At 42.4% G+C, this 22,647-nt stretch overlaps 10 protein-coding genes across 10 annotated transcripts; 2 read left to right on the top strand and 8 right to left on the bottom strand.

Moving 5' to 3' along the window:
* Window positions 1-6: 6 nt before the first annotated feature.
* Window positions 7-696, bottom strand: BMR1_02g01820 (hypothetical protein; the record flags this gene model as incomplete). Its single annotated transcript, XM_012792676.1, has 1 exon — window positions 7-696. One exon carries the CDS (start codon window positions 694-696, stop codon window positions 7-9), a length of 690 nt encoding a protein of 229 aa, XP_012648130.1.
* A 176-nt stretch (window positions 697-872) lies between these two features.
* On the bottom strand, window positions 873-7,529 carry BMR1_02g01825 (hypothetical protein; the record flags this gene model as incomplete). Its single annotated transcript, XM_012792677.1, has 1 exon — window positions 873-7,529. One exon carries the CDS (start codon window positions 7,527-7,529, stop codon window positions 873-875), a length of 6,657 nt encoding a protein of 2,218 aa, XP_012648131.1.
* Window positions 8,136-9,377, bottom strand: BMR1_02g01830 (Choline/ethanolamine kinase; the record flags this gene model as incomplete). The annotated part of the gene is made up of 5 exons (XM_021481517.1): window positions 8,136-8,283; window positions 8,306-8,955; window positions 8,979-9,126; window positions 9,148-9,236; window positions 9,261-9,377. The coding sequence occupies 5 exons, from the start codon at window positions 9,375-9,377 to the stop codon at window positions 8,136-8,138; spliced, it is 1,152 nt and encodes a 383-aa protein (XP_021338151.1).
* On the bottom strand, window positions 9,809-11,027 carry BMR1_02g01835 (Choline kinase B2; the record flags this gene model as incomplete). Its single annotated transcript, XM_021481518.1, has 6 exons — window positions 9,809-9,929; window positions 9,950-10,136; window positions 10,157-10,619; window positions 10,641-10,788; window positions 10,809-10,897; window positions 10,920-11,027. The coding sequence occupies 6 exons, from the start codon at window positions 11,025-11,027 to the stop codon at window positions 9,809-9,811; spliced, it is 1,116 nt and encodes a 371-aa protein (XP_021338152.1).
* Window positions 11,028-11,268: 241 nt separating this feature from the next.
* BMR1_02g01836 (hypothetical protein) lies at window positions 11,269-12,231 on the bottom strand (the record flags this gene model as incomplete). The annotated part of the gene is made up of 2 exons (XM_021481519.1): window positions 11,269-11,558; window positions 11,886-12,231. 2 exons carry the CDS (start codon window positions 12,229-12,231, stop codon window positions 11,269-11,271), a joined length of 636 nt encoding a protein of 211 aa, XP_021338153.1.
* A 58-nt stretch (window positions 12,232-12,289) lies between these two features.
* Window positions 12,290-12,861, bottom strand: BMR1_02g01850 (hypothetical protein; the record flags this gene model as incomplete). The annotated part of the gene is made up of 2 exons (XM_012792682.1): window positions 12,290-12,516; window positions 12,537-12,861. The coding sequence occupies 2 exons, from the start codon at window positions 12,859-12,861 to the stop codon at window positions 12,290-12,292; spliced, it is 552 nt and encodes a 183-aa protein (XP_012648136.1).
* A 546-nt stretch (window positions 12,862-13,407) lies between these two features.
* Window positions 13,408-17,531, bottom strand: BMR1_02g01855 (orthologous to PfMRP, ABC transporter protein involved in chloroquine and quinine resistance; the record flags this gene model as incomplete). The annotated part of the gene is made up of 2 exons (XM_021481520.1): window positions 13,408-14,214; window positions 14,484-17,531. 2 exons carry the CDS (start codon window positions 17,529-17,531, stop codon window positions 13,408-13,410), a joined length of 3,855 nt encoding a protein of 1,284 aa, XP_021338154.1.
* Window positions 17,532-18,206: 675 nt separating this feature from the next.
* Window positions 18,207-19,739, top strand: BMR1_02g01860 (Iron only hydrogenase large subunit C-terminal domain; the record flags this gene model as incomplete). The annotated part of the gene is made up of 1 exon (XM_012792684.1): window positions 18,207-19,739. One exon carries the CDS (start codon window positions 18,207-18,209, stop codon window positions 19,737-19,739), a length of 1,533 nt encoding a protein of 510 aa, XP_012648138.1.
* A 242-nt stretch (window positions 19,740-19,981) lies between these two features.
* BMR1_02g01865 (hypothetical protein) lies at window positions 19,982-21,358 on the top strand (the record flags this gene model as incomplete). Its single annotated transcript, XM_012792685.1, has 1 exon — window positions 19,982-21,358. One exon carries the CDS (start codon window positions 19,982-19,984, stop codon window positions 21,356-21,358), a length of 1,377 nt encoding a protein of 458 aa, XP_012648139.1.
* A 655-nt stretch (window positions 21,359-22,013) lies between these two features.
* On the bottom strand, window positions 22,014-22,598 carry BMR1_02g01870 (large subunit ribosomal protein L19e; the record flags this gene model as incomplete). The annotated part of the gene is made up of 3 exons (XM_012792686.1): window positions 22,014-22,444; window positions 22,469-22,574; window positions 22,596-22,598. The coding sequence occupies 3 exons, from the start codon at window positions 22,596-22,598 to the stop codon at window positions 22,014-22,016; spliced, it is 540 nt and encodes a 179-aa protein (XP_012648140.1).

A 22,647-nucleotide genomic window follows, 5' to 3' on the forward strand; every position in this document is an offset into this window, starting at 1 on the left:
CAAAGTTTATGCCTCCCTATCTCCCTGCCCGTAGAACCTTGATATTTGCGATTTGTAAAAGGCTATTTTTCTTTTCATTTCCTTATTATCATCCATAAGTTTAGCGACAGTAACGGCATTTGAAGGATCAGAAATGGAAAAGGGAACTGAAAAATCATTCTGTTTGAATGCGTTGGCAGGCATATTGTCCGATAAAGAGCTGTGGGTAAAACCGTAGGCTGTATGCTGAGAAGAGCAAACCCATGTGTCCAGAAGGCAAATTGTAAGCGTGGAGATTTCACCCAGTATACCATTATTTTCACCTGCAAATAGTTGCAAGGTTGATCGTAGTTGTTGATCGTTTGGATTAACCAACAATTTGGTCAGTATCTCAGCATAGCGCTTAAGTTGTTCATTTAATTCTTTGTAGAGGTCATTTGTTATGCATTCCATGGGTCCATCGCGCCCTATTGGTCCACCACGATCTTTTTGCTCATAGTTTCGATTTATTTCAGAGGCATTATCGCACTTGTGCTGCCTATTTTCCGAGTGTATTCGACGCTCAATGCGCTCTAACTCATGTTGATCAAGGGGTAACACTTGTGAAACTATTGTAGAATATTGATTCTCCTCAGATTGTAGCTTTTCTAGGCGTAGGTTATCGATGAACCCCTCAAGCAGAGCGCGGCCCCTGGAGACGTAGCCCACGACGACCATATGAGGGGGGGGGTATAGGGAATAGCAGTTAACCAGCCTACACTAATATACACTAATATACTACCTTCCTTTTTGCAAATACTAGCGATTAGTGGCCTGTCTAACTGCAAATACTGAGTCTACTGCAAATCTGCGAATATGTAAATCCGCGAATACTAGCGCCCACTTGTGTGTGGCTAGTGGGAAGGACTGTACAGGTCCTGCACGACCTTCGGCATGTGGTCGCGCTGTATACTTATGCCCGCAGCCCTGGAGGAGTGTTGATGCGATATCCACGGAGAGGCTCCGGCAGACCACAGGTACCCCGGACGGCCCCAGCAATTGGTGCGTTCAGGCACGGCCTGTGCCTGGACCCTGCGGGAGATGTAGTAACTGACCAGCAGCACGAGTACAACGGTGAGCACAGGGGTCACTGCGGACGCATGGGGCGAGGGGGGGGCTGAAAATGAAGAACCCGCGGGAAGGGCGTGGATCTCCAAGTTGCGGGCCGCAACAGTCGGAGTGGCTGCGCTGATAAATGACATCACCCCTGGAGCCGTTCCGATATCGACGTCCGCCACATGGCCACTGCACTGGGAGTCCGCAGCGATGCGTACGATCGTCAGGTAGATGACGAGGCCGCGGCGCTCCTCCTTGATGGCCGTGCAGGGCTTCCCGCGGTGCTTCAGCCTGGGGACCATCTGGCGCGAGGCAGGGTACAGGACCACTGTGGCGGCTTGCCCCAGGGCCACCCGCGTGACTAGCTCCCCCTGCGTGCTATAGAAGGCGGCCGTGGACTTGACTACCGTCCATAGGTCTATGTCGCGCTCAAAATAGCGCTTCTCGCTGGTATTGAGAGAAACACGCAACTTAGTCCCTTTCGGATCGAATTTGCCCACGGAGGCCAGCGCGTCCAGACCTCCGAGTCCGCACCTGCAGGCAGGAAGGGAAATCACCTCCCCGTCCTTGATCAGCGGAACGTGTGTCGCGGCGCATTTAAGCGCCTCGGCCACTTTTTCGTCGTCAATAGTGCAGAGAGAAAAGAGCCCCGTTAGCGTAAATTCCGTAGAATAGTAGAGTTTACCCCCGATGAATGGCTTGAAAATCAACGTAAAGTCCCCAAAGGGCTCGTCCGAGAGCGAATAGTAGTCGGATCCGTTGTGATACGCGAGCGATACTGCCAGCTCGTCGACCACTTCGACGGGGAAAGTGTGCCCTGCGTATTGGACCTCCTGCAGTCCCACGCGATCAAACCCCAGGTAACCGTCCCCCTCAGACCCGTCGCCCAGCGCCGAGCGCGCGTCCAAGCGCGCGTGGCGGACGCCACGGTACCAGTCTATCCGCGGTATAAACACGTACCTGCTGACTGGGGGTAGGAGCGAGAGCGCCATGCTGAGGGACTTGGCCACTGCGGGCAGGCGCTCCGCCCGGAGCATGTCCTCCAGCCTGGCCCGGGCCGAGTCCACGCCAGAGTGGTTATACGCCACCAGGCTAACGATGCGCTCCTGCAAGTTGAACGCATTGTCTCCCGGAGAGGCAAAGGTGAAAGTGACGCGGAAAAGGAGATCCCCCCCGGCCACGGCAGCTTGAGTGCTAGCGCGAGTGGCATCCTCGCCCACCCGAGCAACCTCCTCGACTACCACGGGCCGGTAGACGGCGGCCAGCTCAGAGACAATCAGCTCCGGCGTCATGGAGGCCGCGTCAGACCGGGGCACCGTCAGGTAAAGCATGTACCTGGTGGGATCAAGGGAAAACCGGGCCGCTCCGCCCGGCAGCAGGACGGCACCCTCGGGCGACATTTTAGAGGCCCTTCCGCGGCCGCACACGACCACGGTCGAATAGGGTGCCGCCTCGTCCTCGAGGAAGACGAGTACCGGGGCGCACGCGCCCGAGGAGTGATCCACTCGCAGCCCGTTCACGACGCCCTGCCGGGAGGAGACGACGACCAGGGGGAGGTTGGGCGGACGCTCAACCGGGCGCCCGTCGGTGCAGAGGAGCTCCACAGCAATTTGGTCACCCACTAGGCGGGCGTGGATGTAGAAGCTGTCCACCACCTCCACGCCCACGACGGAGACCAGCCGATCGCCGTCAGTGCGGACCAGGTGGCCCACACGCTCGAGCACCCGTTCGCTGGCCGGCCTGGCCGAGTAGCTGACGAGGCGGGTGCCCAGCAGCGAGGCCTCGTGGAAGCTGTACTGGAGGCCGCGCGCGTAGAGCTCCGAGGACGCTCTCGCGTCCTCCACCACGCGCACTGCGTAGGCCGCCCTGAGCGGCGAGGCCTGGCGGCCGCAGGTGGCCGTCAGGATGACGTTAACTGTCCCCGGCGTCAGGCCGTGGAAGCGGACGACGATCGCGGTCCTATCTTCCGCGTCCACACGCCCCACCAGCGCGTTGTCCGTGTCCCAGAGAAATTCGCAGACAGGCGCGCGTCCGCCGCCCTCCCCAGCGGCCCCGGAGGCGTGCGCCAGGTAGTGGGGCGTGAATATGAGTCCGTCTGCCGCCGTCAGGACGGCGGCAAGCGGGACCCAGCGTCCCGCCCGGACGGCATGCGGTCCGGACAGCCCCAGCCCCGCATGGGGCTGTGTCGGGGGAGATATGCTCAGACCCCGCGGGACCCTAACCCGCACTGAGGCCGAGAGCGAAAAGGCGCCTATGCCCGAGTTTCCCTCCAGCGTGACGGTGGCGTCTCCGACGCCCTTCGCCGTCAGAAGGCCCCCCTCCTCTCCTGCCCCTCCTGCCCCTCCTGCCCCCACGGCCACTACTGCTTCATTGCTGCTATTGTAGCGGAACCCCAGGGCCCTACCGACCCCCGCCCCAGGCCCGTCCACAAGGTCGAACTCGAAGCCGGCGGTCCCGGGCAGCAAGACCAGCTCCCTCGTGGCGGCCCTGAAGGGCTTGAAGCTCTTGATGGTTAAAATGCCGGACTGCACCCTCTTGGCGCCAGAGTCGGCCTTCCCCCCGGGGTGGATAGAGCCTCTAACCAGGAACTCGCCCTGCGTCGCCACGAGCGTAAAGGCCAAGTCGGCCGGGAGGTCGGGCAGGGCCGCGAACGCGGCCGCGTCAGAGAGCGGCTGGAAGTGGAGCTTGTCGCCGCCCGACTCTGCAACCTCTGCCCGCAGGCCCTTCAGCGCGGGCGGGTAGATCTCCATCCCCCCGGCGCCGTAGGCCGTGAGGACGAAGACGTAGCTCAGTCCAGCCTGTAGGTGCACCAGAGAGTCTTCCGGCCCCGCCTGCTGCGTGCAGTCGCCCCCCGCGTGGCAGAGCCACACGGAGAGCCCCACGCGGGTCAGCTCGACGAAATTAATGCTCAGCACGCCGCCGCGGGAATTGAGCACGTCTTTGACGGTGAAGTTGGCGACCGCCTCGCCGGGCGCATTCGCGTCTATGAGGAACGAGTACCTCTCCCCGCCTGCGGGCGGGCGGCCCAAAAGGCTGACCACCTCCCGCCCGTCGTACTGCATTCCCTCCTGCCCCTGCCACATAAAAACGCCCCTGCCCCCGCCCCCTTTGGGCGGTGCAGAGAAGCTGGAAATCACTTTCTGCGCGTACTCGGCGTCAAAGCTATCCCCCGACCCGTGCTCGCGCATTGGCAGGTCCAGGGCCATCAAATAGTACAGATCCCGGGTGGGCAGGTGCAGGTTATCCGACGGCACGATGGAGGGAAGCCCAACCAAATTCACGGTGAGGCTGGCCTCAAATATAGCATCCATCGTTCCGATCCACTGGCGGTCGAAATTGTGCGCGTAAATAGTTGAATAACCGAACTTGTTGAGGGTCTTCGCGTAGGATTTGGACTGAACGGACTCTCTGTCGCCCATCCGCCAGCCCGCTACGGCTACAACCTGCAGGGGGGAAGTTAGCGTCTCGTCCGACAGGACCAGGTAAAAGTTGCTGCCCTCAGGGCACAAACGCCTCACGCCTTCAGAATGCACTTGGTACCAGTGCGTAGTCAGCTCTGCGTTGGGCGCGATGGGAAGGCCGCGTCGGTCGTACAGTATCGACGCGAGCGTCAGCTCCTTTCCCCTGGCAGACATCACCTCCTTGCCCTCGGCGGAGACGGGGGATAGGCCCATGTCATAGGGGACGATCCTGGAATAGGCGGGGTAGGAGCAGGCCACGGGCAGCAGCCGTGAGGGGCCGGCGCAACTAACAAGTACATCGCTCCTGGGGACCTCCCGTAGGCAGGTAAGGTAAAAGGCAGATTCCTCCACCTGCACTTTGAAAATGGTCGCATCGGCCTCCACCGTTACGGCGGCCTCCGCCGTTGCGCCCCCGTGGACCAGGACCTTCGTCCTGGAGCCCACGAGGAAGACGTGCTCGTCCGACGGTTCCAGGGCCGAGGGCGGTTTTGCCCCCTCCCCATCGTTGGGGTCCAACTGATTGGCGTAGAAGAAGGAAAAGAGACCGCCCGGTGCCCGGGTTTCCTCGGTCACCGGGCTGCCCGGCGACGGCTTGGAAAGGGGATGAAAGGGGGCGGGGGAAATGGAAAGCTTTATAGTTTCGTGGATGTGGACGCGCATCTGACGAACGCCCTGAAAGTCTATCTCCACGTCGTGAATGCCCACCTGAAGCCCATTTACCATGTATCTAAAAGGACAATCGTCGCCAGACTTGGGCTGCTCGATGGAAAGGCCGCTAGAGTGGCGAATTTTGATGAATTTCGGGTTGAAATTGCGCACAATGTGCCATCCGTAGGCTGCCAGCCGCAGCTCCACTTCGTCGATGCTATGCGCTGAGGCGTCAATGCTGTGCGTTGAGGCCGAGGCGTTGAGGAATGGGGGATTGGGGCTTGCAATTGGACGGGACTTGTCAACGGCAATGGGCAACAAATAGAGCGGCGTGTAGTCATCCTGCGCCGCATGCAGCTCGGACGGGTACGGAAGCACAAAGTCCACGTGCACTGAGTGAACTGGCAGGAGGTAAACGTTAGCCGGATCCAGGGAATCCTCAATGGTAACGATGTCGTGGCCGTACGTCCGAGGGCAAATTTTAACCCTGTTACTGTCGCTTGTGACTGAAAATGCATCGCCATCGGAAAGGGCATAAAATACTCCGGAGCCGCCCATGGACCTTATGGAGTAACAGCCGCCGGAGCCCTCCTTCACGGGGAGGGGTGGCTCCAGGTATATGGGACTTATTGGGATGCTGGTGAAATGCCTCAAAATGCTCAAGCGCTTATCCTCTAAGGGCTTCCCGTGCCCAAGGCGCTCGGACGGATTCCTGCCTTCGATATGGAGGCGCCGGTTCACCCGGTACTTTACTGTGTACTCAATAGGCTTATCTGGGGCGTAGTATCCCACGCTTGTAAGTGAAAATTTGAACGAACCGTCTCCAAGCTCGTTCGTATAAAACACCAGTAGGTGATTTATTGGAGATCTCCATAGAATTTTCACGCTTTTCCCCACGTCAAGTGTCAGTGACAGCTTCGCATTGTCCGGGATGGAAAATTCTCTGCCCCGGCCATCGAGCAGAGACAGCTTGAACAGGTAGGTTCTCCCTATCGAGAGGTGGGAAAAGTCGCTGGTAAAGGATGGGTCATTTGTGGCGCCCTCCCCTCTGCCGGGGAGCTGTGCGCTCGCCGGGGTTGGGGGGAAGGACTGGCACTGCCAGAGGGCGGCACGGTAGAGCTTGTCGAAAGTAGCCGAGTACTCTTCGTTGTCCTTATGCCAGAAGAAGGCGTCAGGGGAAAATTCTGCCAGCTCTTCATTGTCCCACTGCTCCAGCAGGTGTTTAATGCGTTGTGTGTCTGGATATCCCTTAATGGTGGAAGAGAGGGTCCTGATGGAGTGCGCCAGTGCGACTGGCTTGGAGGTGCTGATCGAGGCGGTTGAGGTCTCGCCAGACCTTGTGTCTGTTACGTCAACGGTGAATTTTTGGTCCGGGTATGCCGGGTCTAGGGTGTATTTGAGGGACAGCTGACCTCTATCAGTCAGGCGTTCAGCGACGGGAGAATCGCAACTCCATTTATAGTAACTGTGGGGTAGAGTTATTATGTCAGCTTTACTGTCTTTGGAAGAGGCCTCCTGGTTGATGCGCCGTAGACAAAAGTTTACCTTGGAACCGATGGGGAGATGTAGCGCTACCGGTTCCAATATGAATGGCTCTGAAACCATGAACTTTACACTCAGTCCTATGTGTTTATATTCTGGGAGGTCCACATGTAGAGATATTACAGACTCTCCCACCTTTAGGCCTTGGACGACAATAACATCTGAGTACAGTCCCCCTTTGACTAGGTGCATGCGGGTTGGAGTTGCCTCGTCTGGGTCGTTGGTGAGATCAGAAATCTTCATAACCGATCCATCTGAGTTGTCTATCTTGAAGGGAATTCCCTGTAGAGATGTGAATGTGTTTTTATCTTCGTCAAAACCAACGAGTCTTAGAGTGGCGAGTTGTCCCACGGCTATTTTGCGATTTCGTGTTTGGAAGTCTATGGATTCTAATGCCTTGACTATAACCTCAGCGAATGAATTATTTTCAACCGTTGCGTTGCTATCCCTATCTGAGATTGATACCCATGTCCTGTACGGTAGGGTGATGGATTTTTTTGCCCCTACCCAGACTGCTTCTAGGCATTTGGAGGCGACTTGGCAGTCACAAATTGACGAATTTTTGATAAGAGATGTATTTGAATCGCCTAGACATGCGGGGGATGTAAGACAGATAGTGTCTGGTGTGGGAGTGGACCAAAATACGCAGCGCGTAGGAGTGGCGCGCAATTGCGCGCGGATTACTATCCCAGATTCATTTGAAATATAAGGGAGTAGTACCTGAGGAGGAGTGATTAGACTGTAACTTGGTTTGATCAGTGTTAATGCGATAAATATACAAGTCAAACCTGTTTCGACACTCATCACTGGACCCCCCACTCAGTTCACCCCCTCGCCGTTGTTCTTTGTACTTTCCATTGCAATTATTTCGCTGGCAACATATACAGCGTTTCGTGGAGTGAACTATCTGTATATTGTCTATTGAAGGATTGGTTTAACTCAGCATCATTAGTTATTCAAATTGTCCATAGGAATGCTTACTCGCCATCTTTGGTTGTTTCTTAACCTACATTATCCACTTTATTATTATTATTATAAGTCTACCTAATCTCATAATCTCCTAATAATGATTCAACCACTTGCTATACCTAACAAGGTGATCGTGTTCATTCTAATTATGCATTCGCGACCTAAACTTTCTACCTTATTTATTAACTACAAATATTAAAACACCGCTACAACTGTTCCCAACATATATTCAATAAATAATCTAATATCATTTGGTATATACATATATACATGCTAATTAGGCTTACTTATTTAAATAAAGGCCGCAAGATTCACAATACATGATTTAAGAAATTTACATATTAGAGTGTTTATTAGTTAAATCTTAAAAATTATATATTCACCCAATAATAAACACTCAGTTACCTATCAACGCTCTATAGCTTGAACTCATTGCTTCATTCATATTTCACTTCCCTGGGCACCAACATCGCTGGACCAATAGCCCTCGTCAATGGCCTTCTGCCTCCTAACCTTGTATGTATCATGGCACAACTTTGAGTAAATTTTTAGGCACTGGATTCTATCTTCATTCTTGTTGTGTAAAGCACTAAATCATATACATTTCTTACAGTAATGCATTAAAAAATACGCGTGCCAACCACCAACCAATTTCCAAAAACTTAACATCACGTCTAAATTCTTGAATAAATTTATCGTCAAATTCCACTCCCATCCCTCGAAGATATGTCTTGGTCATTTCCTGCTCCAAATCTGGCGGGTAAACCATTTGAGAGTCCACAGTCAAAAATGGAATGACATCAGTACCGACATAATCAATACAAGCTTCGCACATAAAATTGCATAGGTCGTATCCAATGTAGTTGAATCCAGCGAATTCAAAATCCAATAATGTGAGCTTATCGCAGTCATCGTGCAATAAAATATTGAACAAATGGATGTCATTGTGGCACATCATCACATTATATGCAAATCTACCAGTGGAAACTTTATTGGTTAGTACTGATAAATACTCATTAACTTGAGACCTAAGCTCTTGTTCATTGTAAATAGTATCATAACCTGGAAATTTAGTAGAATCCTCCATCCACTTTTTCATGCACTCCACCAACTTTGGTTCCTTTGACCAATGCTGTAATTTTGGAGTCATTAAAGAATGAAATTTAGCCAGTTCTTTTGCAAACAAACAAACCACCTTCATATCCGTATACTCCTTGTATACCAAATTCCTTCCACTTATGTACTCCTCTATCCTACCACCCTATCCATTAAATTATAGCTTACACGGTTAGAAAATTTGTCAAACTTGACAATTTGTTTGGGACCTACTCCCAAATTTCCAGCAATTTCAAATGCCTCACTCTCCTTTGCACGATCGATCATTATGTCAAGGCTGTAGTCAAAAACCCTAAAGACTACAATAGGTAAGTCGCTAAATTAAAACTGTAATTACTTTGTAATCCTGGTACATATTTTAAACACATAGTTAAGGGTACCTGAATCAAATCGAACGACTTTTATATCATCTACTGTCAAATGATTCTATGTGAAACTATTTGTACATACCCACTCATGGATTAATTTTAGACATAATTCCTTAACAAGCTTGGGGGTAAAGTCTACAATAAATCTTTGCCAAATTTTATCCGTATTGAATACGTCTGGTCTCACATCCCTAGACATTTTATATGGCAGACCCCACGAACTATTATATGCTATTTTTATTTTGTAAAAAAAATTATCGCAACCAATAACATATATTAAATATTTAAAGCAAATACATACAAATAATTATCCCAATGACATACATTTATATACTTAAATAGTATGTACTCTGCTATGTAACTTAATTATCGTCACTTTCGTGCCCAAAATATTGATTTCCCATGGACCCCTAAACATTATTTATAAAATCGAAATCATTTCATTTTCAAATTTCTATCATACTAAATTTGCACTCGTATAACATGTTTGCGCAAAAATTTTAACCTTCCATAATTTATATAATGCAATTGCATAATTCAATACGTCTTAATTTGGGCTGGGAAAATTGCGCTCTTGGAAATCCTGCTCGGTTACATAATAATCATTATAAATGTTGCATTATAATACTCTTAGTAGTTGAAGTAGTTGTTCGAAATGCCATAATTCTTCTTGTAATAATATGTTTTACATATTAACCGAGAAAATTCGGCCATCACATCTTTTCTTCTCTGGTCCACATCTTTCAATGATCTATATTAAATGCCCGTAACCTAGTTGCTATGAAGAGGATACGATTGAGCCACCACCCTAACTCCAAAAATTTAAGGTCCATGATAAAAGTGGTGAGGAAATTCTCATCATATGATACGCCAGAGGCATTTAAATAATTCATTACAAGTGTTTCGGTTAGCTGATGAGGATAAACCATATCAGAGTGAATCGATAAAAATGGAAATACTGAATTAGTTATTAGTTACCTTTAGGAGTTCCAAATATTAAGTGAGATGCTCCAATAAAACAAGCAAGGTCATAACCAGCAAAATTATAGCCTACAAATTCCAAATCCAATAACGTAACACAATCTACATCCTTGCGTACCAATATGTTAAATTGCAATACATCATTATGTGACACTACAATTTTGTAAGCATAATTCTCCGTAACCATTCTCATCTTAAGTTCATTTAGATAATTTTCTATTTCAATTTTTAATTTTGAAGAATCAAAAATACTAGTATGTTCGGGATATGAGATACATTCATTATACCAATCATTTAAACACCTTTCCAATTCAGTAACTTTATTCCAATCCGGAAATATCCCTGTCATTTTTGAATGAAAATCTCCAATACATAGACCAATATTGGCCACAAGCTTTTGGTCAAAAAACCCGTCCCTAGTGAAACAATCATTAGGCAAATACTCTTCAATTCTACAGCCCTACGTCACTTTATCACGCACATTTATCGCCAATGCCTTCAATCGTGATAGTACTTTAGGCCCTAATCCAAGCCTCCCGGCCTGTTCAAACGCTATATCTTCCCTTTGCCTGTCAACAGTAGATTTGGGATCAAAGTCAAAAATCCTAAAAACCACGTCACTCACGCGACTGAATCATAAAATATGTACCATTCTTTAATGCTAGTGACTTTGAATACATAATTCATTATCCCATTGTGGAATCTATTCACACATAGGTCTCCAATTCTGTGTTGATTCTGTATGAATTATATATCAAACCCATTCTGGAATGTGTTTGATGCACAGCGATTTGATATCATTAATATCAAATGTGGTAATTGTGCGTTGCATATAACTTCCAGTATTCAGAGTATCACCTGATGCCATTTTATAGAAAATTTATATCAGAAATAAATCAGGCGAATTACTGACGCTTGGTCAAGAGGGAGGCAGCATTCTTACGCACTCACAGTTGCCCTATGCCATATACAATATAAACGAAATTCTTTCATTAAACATTTAACATACATTCTCACATAATCCCAAATACACAACAAGGCAGATAGACAAGCTAAGGTGAATGAATAATGCATAATTTTCCCGAAAAATTAAAATGTATAAAGAATGACTATTGTTGCGAGTTGTATGTGACAAACACGTGAGATGATTCTTTCTTGAAGGCCATGATGGAGTGGTAACAAATAAGAGTCTGAATTATCATACTAACAATCTGCGGGACAGTCTTCACATAAATTGATGATACACACAGTAGTATATTAGAAAACAATGTGTGAATGAATAGTAATATTTCAATGCGTTTAACCATGAATCCAATGCAAAAGACGTGGGATAATATTGTCACGAAGTTGAGGATCAAGCTCTCGTAACCATTAATAATCTCGTGGCCTAATAGCAAATCTGCGTGAATCGTGTGAAATTGTTGATAAAAGTAACATGAACCACCCTCTAGCATTGAATTATTGAATATAAAATTTTGCAGTTTTACATTAATCTGATTAAACATAATAAACAAATATGGCTGGGTGGTCTGTCCCCTGATTACGTGCACAATAGTATAAAGTGCATAGCGACAGAGGTATGATCCAGAGTCGATATTGCACTTTGTGAACAGATAATATGGGATTATCTGGCGAATTAAGTGCGTTATATATATGAGTTATGTAAAAGACGAACAGTAAAAATTTTGCATTAGTCATTAATGTAATAAAATGCTGGGCGACTTACACAAAAATAGGAGTATTATTGTATATGTGATATATGTTGCGATCAAAACTGTGAGCTTTGGGTGGGATCTAAAGGCATATCCGTACTCCAAATGCTTGGATGCAAATACAATGAGGGTACTGTTGTCTATAGATTCCAAAAATTCATTGTTATCATCGGTTACCCCGTGTAAAGTGGCGGATGCCCTGGCATTACAGCCAATAGAGATTGAATCATCAGGATATACAAGTTCCACCGGTACAGAAGCAGTATCTTCATTTGAAGCATATACAAAACTTAGGGCGTGCCTATTCCATGTGGAGGGCTTTCCAGGGACAAGATCTTTCAACAACAATCTGTCTTTCATGATACAATTATATTAAATTGGAGCTAGTCTATATTTAACTCTTATCTTTGTATAAATGTCATGAAAATTGTTTTGATTGTTTAATTTTAGCTAGTTTGGAACGGAGTTCGTTTAGGTTCGACTTTGGGGCGGTTATTACATTAGGCGTGGCATACGTACATGGTGGTGCCCCACCACTGAGCAGTGGTTCTGGGTCCAGGCTCATAACACGTTTTTTCTTAAAATCTACCAGACTATTGTTTGCAATTTTTAGAGCATCCTTGTCATCAATGCAATCACCAGATTCTGAATTATGTGTCATTTACTTAGTTTCTCGTATATCTCAACCTTTTTGGCCAATACGCGTTTGTAGCCTCTTTCACGTTTTAATTCCCTGTCCTTCTTATCCCTTTCCTCAACTCCCTTGTTTAAGTCTATTTTTGGAGTGATTTTTTTGTTCGACTTAGATTTTGTGATTATATCGTTGGGCTCTGGATATTTCGGACCATTTATATTGTTAGATTTATCCTTTGAAGTTGTTAGGTGTTCTTTAATGATGTTACGTAGCGGTTCGTTTGACTTATCAGAAATCTTAATGACCTTAGGCTTCTTTAACGTAAGCGTTGTCTCTGAAAGCCATCCGTACGACATTCTTACAATATTAAATGGTGAAATTTATTCCATCTTATATTCAAAAATTGTCACTTCGGTATATTTAGAAAGCCTTAACATAAAATGGATAGGGAATTAGAGGCATCACAAGATCAACCACCCTTTAACCGTAGGCGGCTCTATACAATATAGGCACTATACACAACGAACATGTTGACACGTCACTGGTACAATTTATCTCAATAAATTTTGAGTAAGATGTAATACATCGTTAAACACGCATATTTACTATTTGTTATAAATGACAATCATGGTTTATACTTTCTGATAAGTGAGTTATTGTTCTAAGCATTGTTTAGCTGACTAAGTTGCCAATTAATTGCTGTGCTGGTTTACATTTCCAAATTTCACTTTTATGATTGATTGTTCACCATATATAGTGAATTATGTCATCATAAATCTCCATATAATGATATATGAACGCCACAAATCATCCTGGTCTGACCAACCCATCAAATTGTGGACTTTACATATAACATGGGTTGTATATCACTATTCTAAGCTCAGTTTGTGGCAAAAAATTAATTAGTTGATGAACATTGCCAAGTCCTGTTGCGTTTTAAAGTATTCAATGGGTAATGACTTGACGATCCGTCCCAGTTCCACCAAATATATTGATTTGCAAGTCTCCAGGGATGTGATATGGTGTGCGATAATAAATGTTGTGCAATGGTGAAGGTATTCATTAATTATTTGTCCAATTGGAGGCAAACCGGATTTGATCGATTGTCTAGGCTCGTCAACCAGCACCACCCGTAGCAGCTTCGAGTGCAGGATCAAACGGGCAACAGATATGTATTGAATTATCAGTGGAGTAAACAAAGATTTAACACTGTTATCTTTGTCCATAATAACCGTACTAAGCGGATCTTCAGACTCTAACTTTCTTATGAAATATGTTAGTCCAGACTTGTGCAGCGAATCGTGGATGAGATAATCCGGGTAAATCCCCCTAGGATTTACGTAATTTCGTATACTCCATCCCGTAATCATAGGCATTTCGTGCGGAATTACTCCCACTATATCTCCCAACACATCGTCTGATAACGTACTAATGTTTACACCGTCCAGTTGAATTTTACCATCAAACGGTATGATCCCTGATATATAATTCAACAAAGTGCTTTTGCCAGCACCCGTTCTACCAACTATCCCATATAAACCCCTACCAAAGTTGTAAAAGTCGTATTTGTCATTTGTCAGAGTGTGAATATCAGTAAAATTCTCTATGTTTGGAGGAAATTCGATTGATAACGATTTGTGTGCAGTTGTAAATACATTGGATTGGTCAGCATTAGTGTAAATGTTGTCGAAGGTGCTAATCGATAATTCCTAAATCAGTGCGTACATTTAATACAGTAATTAATGTGTAGAAACTCCATAATTAAAATACAAAAACATAATAAAAGATCGTCAAAAAATTCAACCATCTAGTGATGCCATATTCGTTTTGTTGCCAAATTTTTTGGTAAATTAATTTCCTAAAATTGTCGTGATGGAAACATATTTAGCATGACAATATTCATCTAAAGAATTTACTCTTAAATAAAAATATTGACGTACAGTTCATAATTACAATGGAATACATGTAAAGTACTTACTTGAAGCCTAGATGCACAACACATCTCCGTCTCCAGCTGTACAATCGTATTTATCAGTTGTCTAGTAAGCTTAGCAAAGGCAAATGAGTATGAAAGGGCCAGTCCAACCCTAGGGGTTGGATCTAACTTCAGGATCGATCTGTCTGCCATACCTCGAAAAGGGGTAAGGACAGCGGAAGCAAATTCCAGTGGCAAAGATAGCACTCTAAGGCGCAATAAGGCCCAAGATGCAGAGGAAATCTTGATAAATCGCATTCTCTGATATTCAAGTAAAGAATCTAAATAATTTTGGTACATAAATTTCTCAACCTTAAATGATCTAATAACCGATTCCCCATCAATGCATTGGTTACATATAGTGCAAAGTGGGCTACGTTTTCGAAGAGTTCGCTTCATAATCTCCTTGTTTATTCCCATATAATGTTTGAAGACCCAGCAATAGACCAAGAGTACAAAAAATGGGAATATTACAATACAAATAGGATTCAAATAACAAAGTGATAATAGTATCAGTGTGATACTGGATAGTGCTGATGTCACTTCGCAAAAACGGTGAAACAGCGACTGGTCCACGTAATTTTGATCCGTTGATAGTCGGTTTATTATGCGGCCTAATGGCATACTGTCGTAAAAAGTCATAGGCGAACACAACACGCCAGACACTGAAGATTCATACGTATTTTTGGCGCCAGAAAGATTGCCAATTGCCTGATAAAAACACTTACATAAATCAAACACGATTGTTAAAGACGTAAATAAAGTGAACAGGTATAGATACATGCGCCCCTCTTGAGATCCAGCCGAAGACCACTTTCCGATGATAAAATCACTAATAACATGAGCCATAGCCGAAGATACTGTACAAAACACTAGTATTGAAAGTGGAAAATATCCTACATGGCGTAGATACCACGAATAACGTTGTAACAGGGGTAATTGCGGTGTGCTTGTATCACTTTCCGGAATCGCATGATTCTTAATCTTCTTTCTGGGAGTGTCCAAAAGAATGGATTTCGGCGATTCCAATGAATCAATATCCTCAATTTTCATATTTCTAACGTCTAAATTACTGTAGGTCAGTTTAGGAAATACATCCAAAATTGTTCCAAGGGGTACCGGATCCAGCTGATAATTGTAAAGGGCTAAATTGAAACTTGCCGGTTTCAATTGGTAAATATGCTTAATTAGTTTCTCGTCCATTAACACAAAGCATGTGCTATTGGATAATATGCCTGGGTCGTCTAAGTTGGTGAAAAGTGACCAGAAAACTTGACAAGCAAGGCTGGGGTCTAGTACAGAAAACACATTGCCAATCAACTGTACCAGTGGAGAATTGCCACTCGATCCTTTAATTTCTTGGTAATAAATTGACCTAGCCATAGCAATTCTAGTACGTTGGCCCGTCGATAAACTACCCCCCCTCTCGTCAATTGTGCGATGATCACCATCTTCCCAGCTATCAAAATCATCTGTCAATCCACATGCTGAAACTATTCTATTGTATATTAATTCATTATATGGACGAAAGAAGGTTATAACGCTTCGTATCGTGCCAGAAGGGAGCCAAGAAGTTGGTGTAGTAAGGATGCATTCGCAATCCAATTTTATGATGCGGGACTCCAATTGCGATAAAAATTCCAGTTTGTTTCCCTGTGATAGGCCTGTTATCACGGTTACTCCACCATTTTTAACCAATTTTATGAGTTTTTTCTCAAATTCCACATCGTTAGCTTTGTCAACAGTGTTTACATCCTCATGTATGTTGGCATCATCTGCACGATTGTTAGAGTGTAAATTTAGATACTTGGAAATACGCCTAAGTGAAGCTATACCAGAAAGATGATCAGCAAGATGCCCAGAAAGGTGCTTCATTGGCCGTATCAAATAGGTAATAGTATGCATTAGCGGTATTGCAACTGAGGCATCCAAGCTCAGATCTGGGGTCTTTTCCATCAAGTACAAAACGAAGGTTACCAATGATACAATATATGGAAGTACCGATCCTAACCAATTGGATACAGCATATAAATATGCTCTTTTATTACAAATTTGCAATTCCCGTGTTCTACTGGTAAGTATTGCCTCCTTTGAATATTCCATCCAACGAATTAGCCTTAACGTCCTGATATTGCCCAAAATGTTCTTGGTCTCCACCACCCTTGAATCCAGCTTTTTTAGGTATAGTTTTACAAGTGAAGAAGATTTTATCTGTAGCAAACACATCAAAAGGGTGATTAATCCAACAATAAGCGTGGATGTGGTGGAAGCATTCCCAACCTGATTGTACATCCACGTGGCGATAATTGCCACACGAACGGGAGTAAGTAGCAAATCTGTAATGGCTAAGACGCCCCAAGATGCGTTTTCTATGTCAAACAGTTGTAAATTCAACAAATTTGCCCCTTCATTAGATTTAACTATATTGCAATTTTCTATACTCTCTTCGACACCAGCGGGATTATATAAAGCCCTTTTGCAAATTAGGGCTCCAAGTGTTGTCTCTATTCGTATCTCCAATCTGTAGTAATAAAAAAAGAAGTGGGTATCAAAAAATATGTCAACAATTTGCAATATGCAAAGTGTTGTGGTCACCAATCCACTTAAAAACTTATTATTTATAGCGTCCTCATTTTGCATATTTTTAAGTATAGTCTTAAGCAATAGTACATTGCAAAATTCCATAATATCCCTTAAAAGTCCTAAGATGATGAGCATAAGAAAGGATTTCCAGTATGTGATGTAAACAGCAATGTTTAATTTACCAAAAAGACCTTCACATAGCAACTTGGTCTGTTTGTCTAAGATGGCCTCAAGAGTTTCAACCTTAGATAAATCTTTATCAACTGGATCTACCGATGGTAGCTCATCATCTGTGAGTTCCTGGTGCGATTTTAACAAGATCCAATCTGTGAGCCAGCTAAAACAAATGAAGTTTAAGCCACCGGAGCTGGGGAAATCTATCCTTTCCCGCTGCCTAAAACTTTCCATTCTGATACCCCTAATGAAATTTATGGGTGACATAAAACAGTTCGCAACTCTATTAGACATTGTAAATTGTCGTAAATGCAGGGCTTCTGAATATAAATTGGTAGGTGGATCAGGTACATTTATACATTAAAGGATCTTATTGCTTAGGCCGTTTTAATGGTAGCCATAATTATTGTAGATCTGCCCCCCATTGTATACAATAATATCTATGAGGTAGATCTGTATCAGCATGTTATTTGCCAGATTCTAACATTTAAATGCCCGGTATGTATGGATCCCATGGTTATATACAATTAGATCTAGTTATTAAACGATTATTCAACAACTGTTATTATTCTGCGATATTTATTAATAATAGATTGTTTAAAATTAGTTATGAGTGATACAATTGATAGATTTCCTTATAGTGATTGATGTCATTATATGCTAATGACAATGTGTCATTTGTGTGAATTTGTCACAGGCTATTCACTTAAATTCATTCTATAATGTGCGATTTTATTTCTTAAAAATAATAAATATTGTGTGTAATTTGTACATAAAACTTCATTTGTTGCATTTGCAGGTTTAAGTGTGTTCGGTTTAAAAAAAGTCTAGTAAATTTTTATCTATTTAATTCCGCAATTATCCCTTAACAAATATCCATTTATCACCAAACTACTGATTTTGTTACTATAATTAATTTTACACTTATGCTAGTAACAGTGGGACATAATAGTATATTGTTTTGCATGAATGGGGACGGTAAAGTTGTCCGGTCTAAATGATTATCTCCATCCCTCACCAGAGTGCATCCTACCATTAACTAAAACTAAAAAATCATTTGAAGTAACCCCTAGAACTGATAAAGATGTTGATAGTGTTGGTAATCAACCAGTTAAAGTCAGTTTGAGTGATTGTCTATCTTGTTCCGGATGTCTTACATCCTCTGCACCTATGTTGGAAAATAATTTCTACTTGGAAGTTTTTGATAAGCTTAAAGGCTCAAAATGTCCAGTATTATCTATATCTACCCAATCGCTGCTGTCCCTTAGCACTATGTATGGATTGAAACTTACTGAAACATTTTTGAGGATTAAAAAATACTTCATTGGCAAGGGAGTTAAATATGTTTTCAATCAATCACTAGCCGAAGCCATTCAATTGCAAGAATCAAAAAAGGAATTCGACAAATCTTACAAGTCAAACACAACTCTTATCTGTTCCAACTGTCCTGGGTGGGTTATATATGCGGAGAAATCATTGGATAGAGAATTTTTGGGTAATATGAGTACAATAATGCCACTACAGGCGATACAAGGTTTGCTTGTCAAATTTGTAGTTACTATTAGGCATAAAATGGAGTTTAATATGTTCAAATATCGCGAAATATTCAACCCACTGTTGCTACCTATAATTAATATTAATGAAATAACGCCAAGTGATATATATCACTTATGCATTACACCATGTCATGATAAGAAGCTAGAATTGTTGCGACCAGATTTAGTGGCAAATTACAGCAATCTATGTAAATTGCTACAAATTGATAATGATAGTAACAGCGTCAAAACGACCTCATTGATAGATGGCGTTATTACAACTGGTGAACTTGAACAGCTTTTAAATGACGATTTTTACAATATTTCAAGTGTAAACGATGAATTATATGCAGATTCCGATTTATTAACGCCTGTTGATCTAGAATCTATCAAGTCTCTGCTTGGAATACAACAAAATGGTGTCACCAATGATATTATAAATAGTGGAATTATGCCATACGATAACACAGAATTTGTTCACTCCGGAGGTTATGGTGAAGAGCTGTTCAAATATGCTGCGAAAAGGTACCACGGTAAAATAATAGACACTGTGAAATTCAAAAACGTCACGAACAAAGATTTCAAACAAGCGACGCTACTAACCCATGACAATATAGATAATAAAGAAATCAAATCATGCGATAAACCCACAATAAAAATAACATTGGCAACTGGTTTCAGAAACATCGCAAATGTAGTAAGTAATATTAAAACAAACCTTGGATTTAATTACGTTGAACTAATGGCTTGTCCTGGCGGCTGTATTAATGGGGGGGGTCAGATCAAACAATTGCAAGTAGATAAGAGCTATGACGATAGGATATATGTAAGTAGTGATAAAATACCTGCTATAATTGAGCTAGAAAGCTGGTTATGGCTGGAAATATGTAGATTGGTCGACAGAGGTAGAGGTGGATTGTTGACTATGGAATTTAAGTCAATAAAAGATACACGTATAGACTGGTAATATAATGTTTTGGCATTTTTAGCGAACTAATAATGAGTTTAAAATTGTATATTAATGTATTATAGCGATTTATGGTTATTAAGTTAATATTTTAGAAGTAAATTTTCAAGCATCCATGAGGAGTGTATCTTTAAGTTAAATAAACTTACAAATATAGTATTTTAGCATTTAAATTGAATTGTATACTTAAAAATTATATAAATTCTCTTAATAATCATATATATAGAGAGAATCTGGTGTGTATGTCTAATATGAGGCACAACATAGCACTACTTATGTCGAATTTACCATTGTTGCTATTACTGATCACAAGTGCATTTTCTGCAGACATAAAAATTTGTATAAACGATGGAAGAATCCACTGTTTCGTGTATGTAATCGCATTGACAGATGATAATGTTAATGAGGAGAGTTTTTTATCGCATGGTGAAATGCCCGATCTTCTAAATTCATACGAGGAAGCCAATGTAATCGCATCAAATTTCGTAGATAACACGTGTAAAACACTCAAAATATCAGGCATAGGTAAAATATCTGTCAAGGTATGGCCTTTTGTTTCCACCACTGAGGTTGCTAACTTGGATCAGCTCAATATACCTGCAAGCTTCGACAAAGTACACCAAACAATTGATATAATTGATGCTAATGCTAAGGAGACTATTACATTTAATGTTAGCTTGGGCTATAACTCAGTTTCTGGGTCTATCATTGTTAGCGGTGGGCAAATTGACCATAAATCACTTTTAGTTGGTGCTATGAATGAGTTTAATCATACATTTGTCGGTAAAGTGGCAAGCGATTTTACCTATCAAGTGAATAATCTGCCTAAGGGAAACTATCGCATATTTCCAATCAAATTAGATACGATTGTGCACATACCTAAAGAGGCCAAAATTTTTTGTTCAAATTACTACGTAAAGGAACCTCATCACTCCTGTATTTACACACATAGCTATAATTCTGGTATTGATAGATTGAATGTAAAAAGTACCACAATGAGGAGTGAAATTGACTATTTAAATCAATCATTAAATGTAACAGGATCAATAAATAATGTTGACCTTGATATTTTTGGAAATCCAAAAGATTCTACCATATCATTAATACTGAAATCTAATAGGAGTGCTCTGTACACTGTTGAATTGCATGAATTTATTGGGTGCAAAAATAGCACAAAGAAGGTAGCACAATCTATTACTCGTATGGAAAACATTGATTTCCATGGGCTTAAAGAAGGGAAATATCTCGTACAAGTTTGGCTATCTTCTCCAGGCATTAACTCCACTGATGTAAGGAATAGTAAGAGTGGATTGATGTCAGAAACTACCGTATCAATTAAACCCTATGGCGGTACAACATACATTGGCATAGACTTTGATTTGCTGCATAAAGATAAAAGCTATGTTGGCGAGGATGATCTCATTTTTAATGCATTTGTAGAATTCCTAATTAGAATATTCGGCAGAATTCCGGTTCACATTATGTGTTGGGGGTTATTAATTTACGGTTTGCGGTCATACTATGGTGATCAATTTGATAATTTTGTGAATATGAAGATTAGGAGTCTGCTTATGCAAACTTCTATAAAAAATAAGAAGGATAATAAAAAAAATAAATGACAAGAATGTAAATACTTTAGCCGATATTTTTGTTTTGTTTCTATGTTGTGGAAAATCAACTTGATATTATATGGTATTTCATGATCATATGTTACTTCTTTAATTCTACTAATTAACTTTTCTGGATAATTTTATCTAATTAATAGATTACAAACTAGTCTAATCTGGCTGTTATTGGTATAGATCTGTCAATTAGAATATATATGTGGTAATTCAACATTCGTGATACATCAATATTCAATAAATAAATTGTGATCATAATATGCGGACACGATAATGAATAATTTGTTTTAGGCGGCTTTTAATCAACTTTATATAAAAGATAATATAAACAAATTGTTATTAATTATAGTCATAATTCATGAATAATTGATCCTGGTTATTTAAATAATATTAAAAGTTTTGATCACAAATAAAACTAATTAACATTTAGCATTATAGTGATAAATAAGTTCATTAATTGTTATTTATTAAATTATTTGTCAGTAAATAATTTATCTATAAGATTTTCCACCAGTATACGATGTATGATCTGACAATTATTGAAATTAATTAAGTAACAAATATGGTATATGTAGTCTATAATTAGGTAAAGGAGGTAAGTGATAGACTAAAATTTTGAATGACCTAACAAAAATGCTAAAATTAAACAAAGTTATGCATTGACAGACTTATTTTTTCTTCTGGTCCTAATCACCTTGGCCTTAGCCTTCAAAGCCTCAATCTGTTCCGTCTCCGCCTTCTGTTTAATCCATACATTCTTTTGGTTGTGAATAGCTTCCTGTAGTACCCTTTTATTTCTAAATTGGTTGCCCTTGCAACGCATGTAGAAATTGTGGTACATGTGAGAATCTATCTTCTTTGAATCCCTCAGTTTCTTTAACAACCTCCTCAAAACGCGCTGCCTTCGAGTCCAAAGGATCTTTTCAGGTTGTCTGGCGTTTTTGGTGCCCCTGCGTTTCCCCAAGCCCATATGTCTACCCTTACTCTTGGCTTCATGGAAGAGTCTAATACGGGCTCTGGAATGAGGAGCTACACTCTTTTTAATAATTAGACCATCCCCTATCAACTTCCTTATGCTAAATCCTGGGAATTAGTTAAATTGCTTACGGGAATTTGCCATAGCAATTTCGCTCATCTCATTGGGATCCAACCAGACGCGCGATTTGCTGCATTTCAGTACGGAAGCTGCGAGTCGCTTTTGCAACTTTAGGGACTAAATCACTATCAATCTTACCATTATGCCGATTAAAGTTATCGGTCGAGGTTAACAGTAATGTATCCAAATG

This window comes from Babesia microti, chromosome II (genome assembly GCF_000691945.2).
Source record: "Babesia microti strain RI chromosome II, complete genome".
Lineage (NCBI taxonomy): Eukaryota > Apicomplexa > Aconoidasida > Piroplasmida > Babesiidae > Babesia > Babesia microti.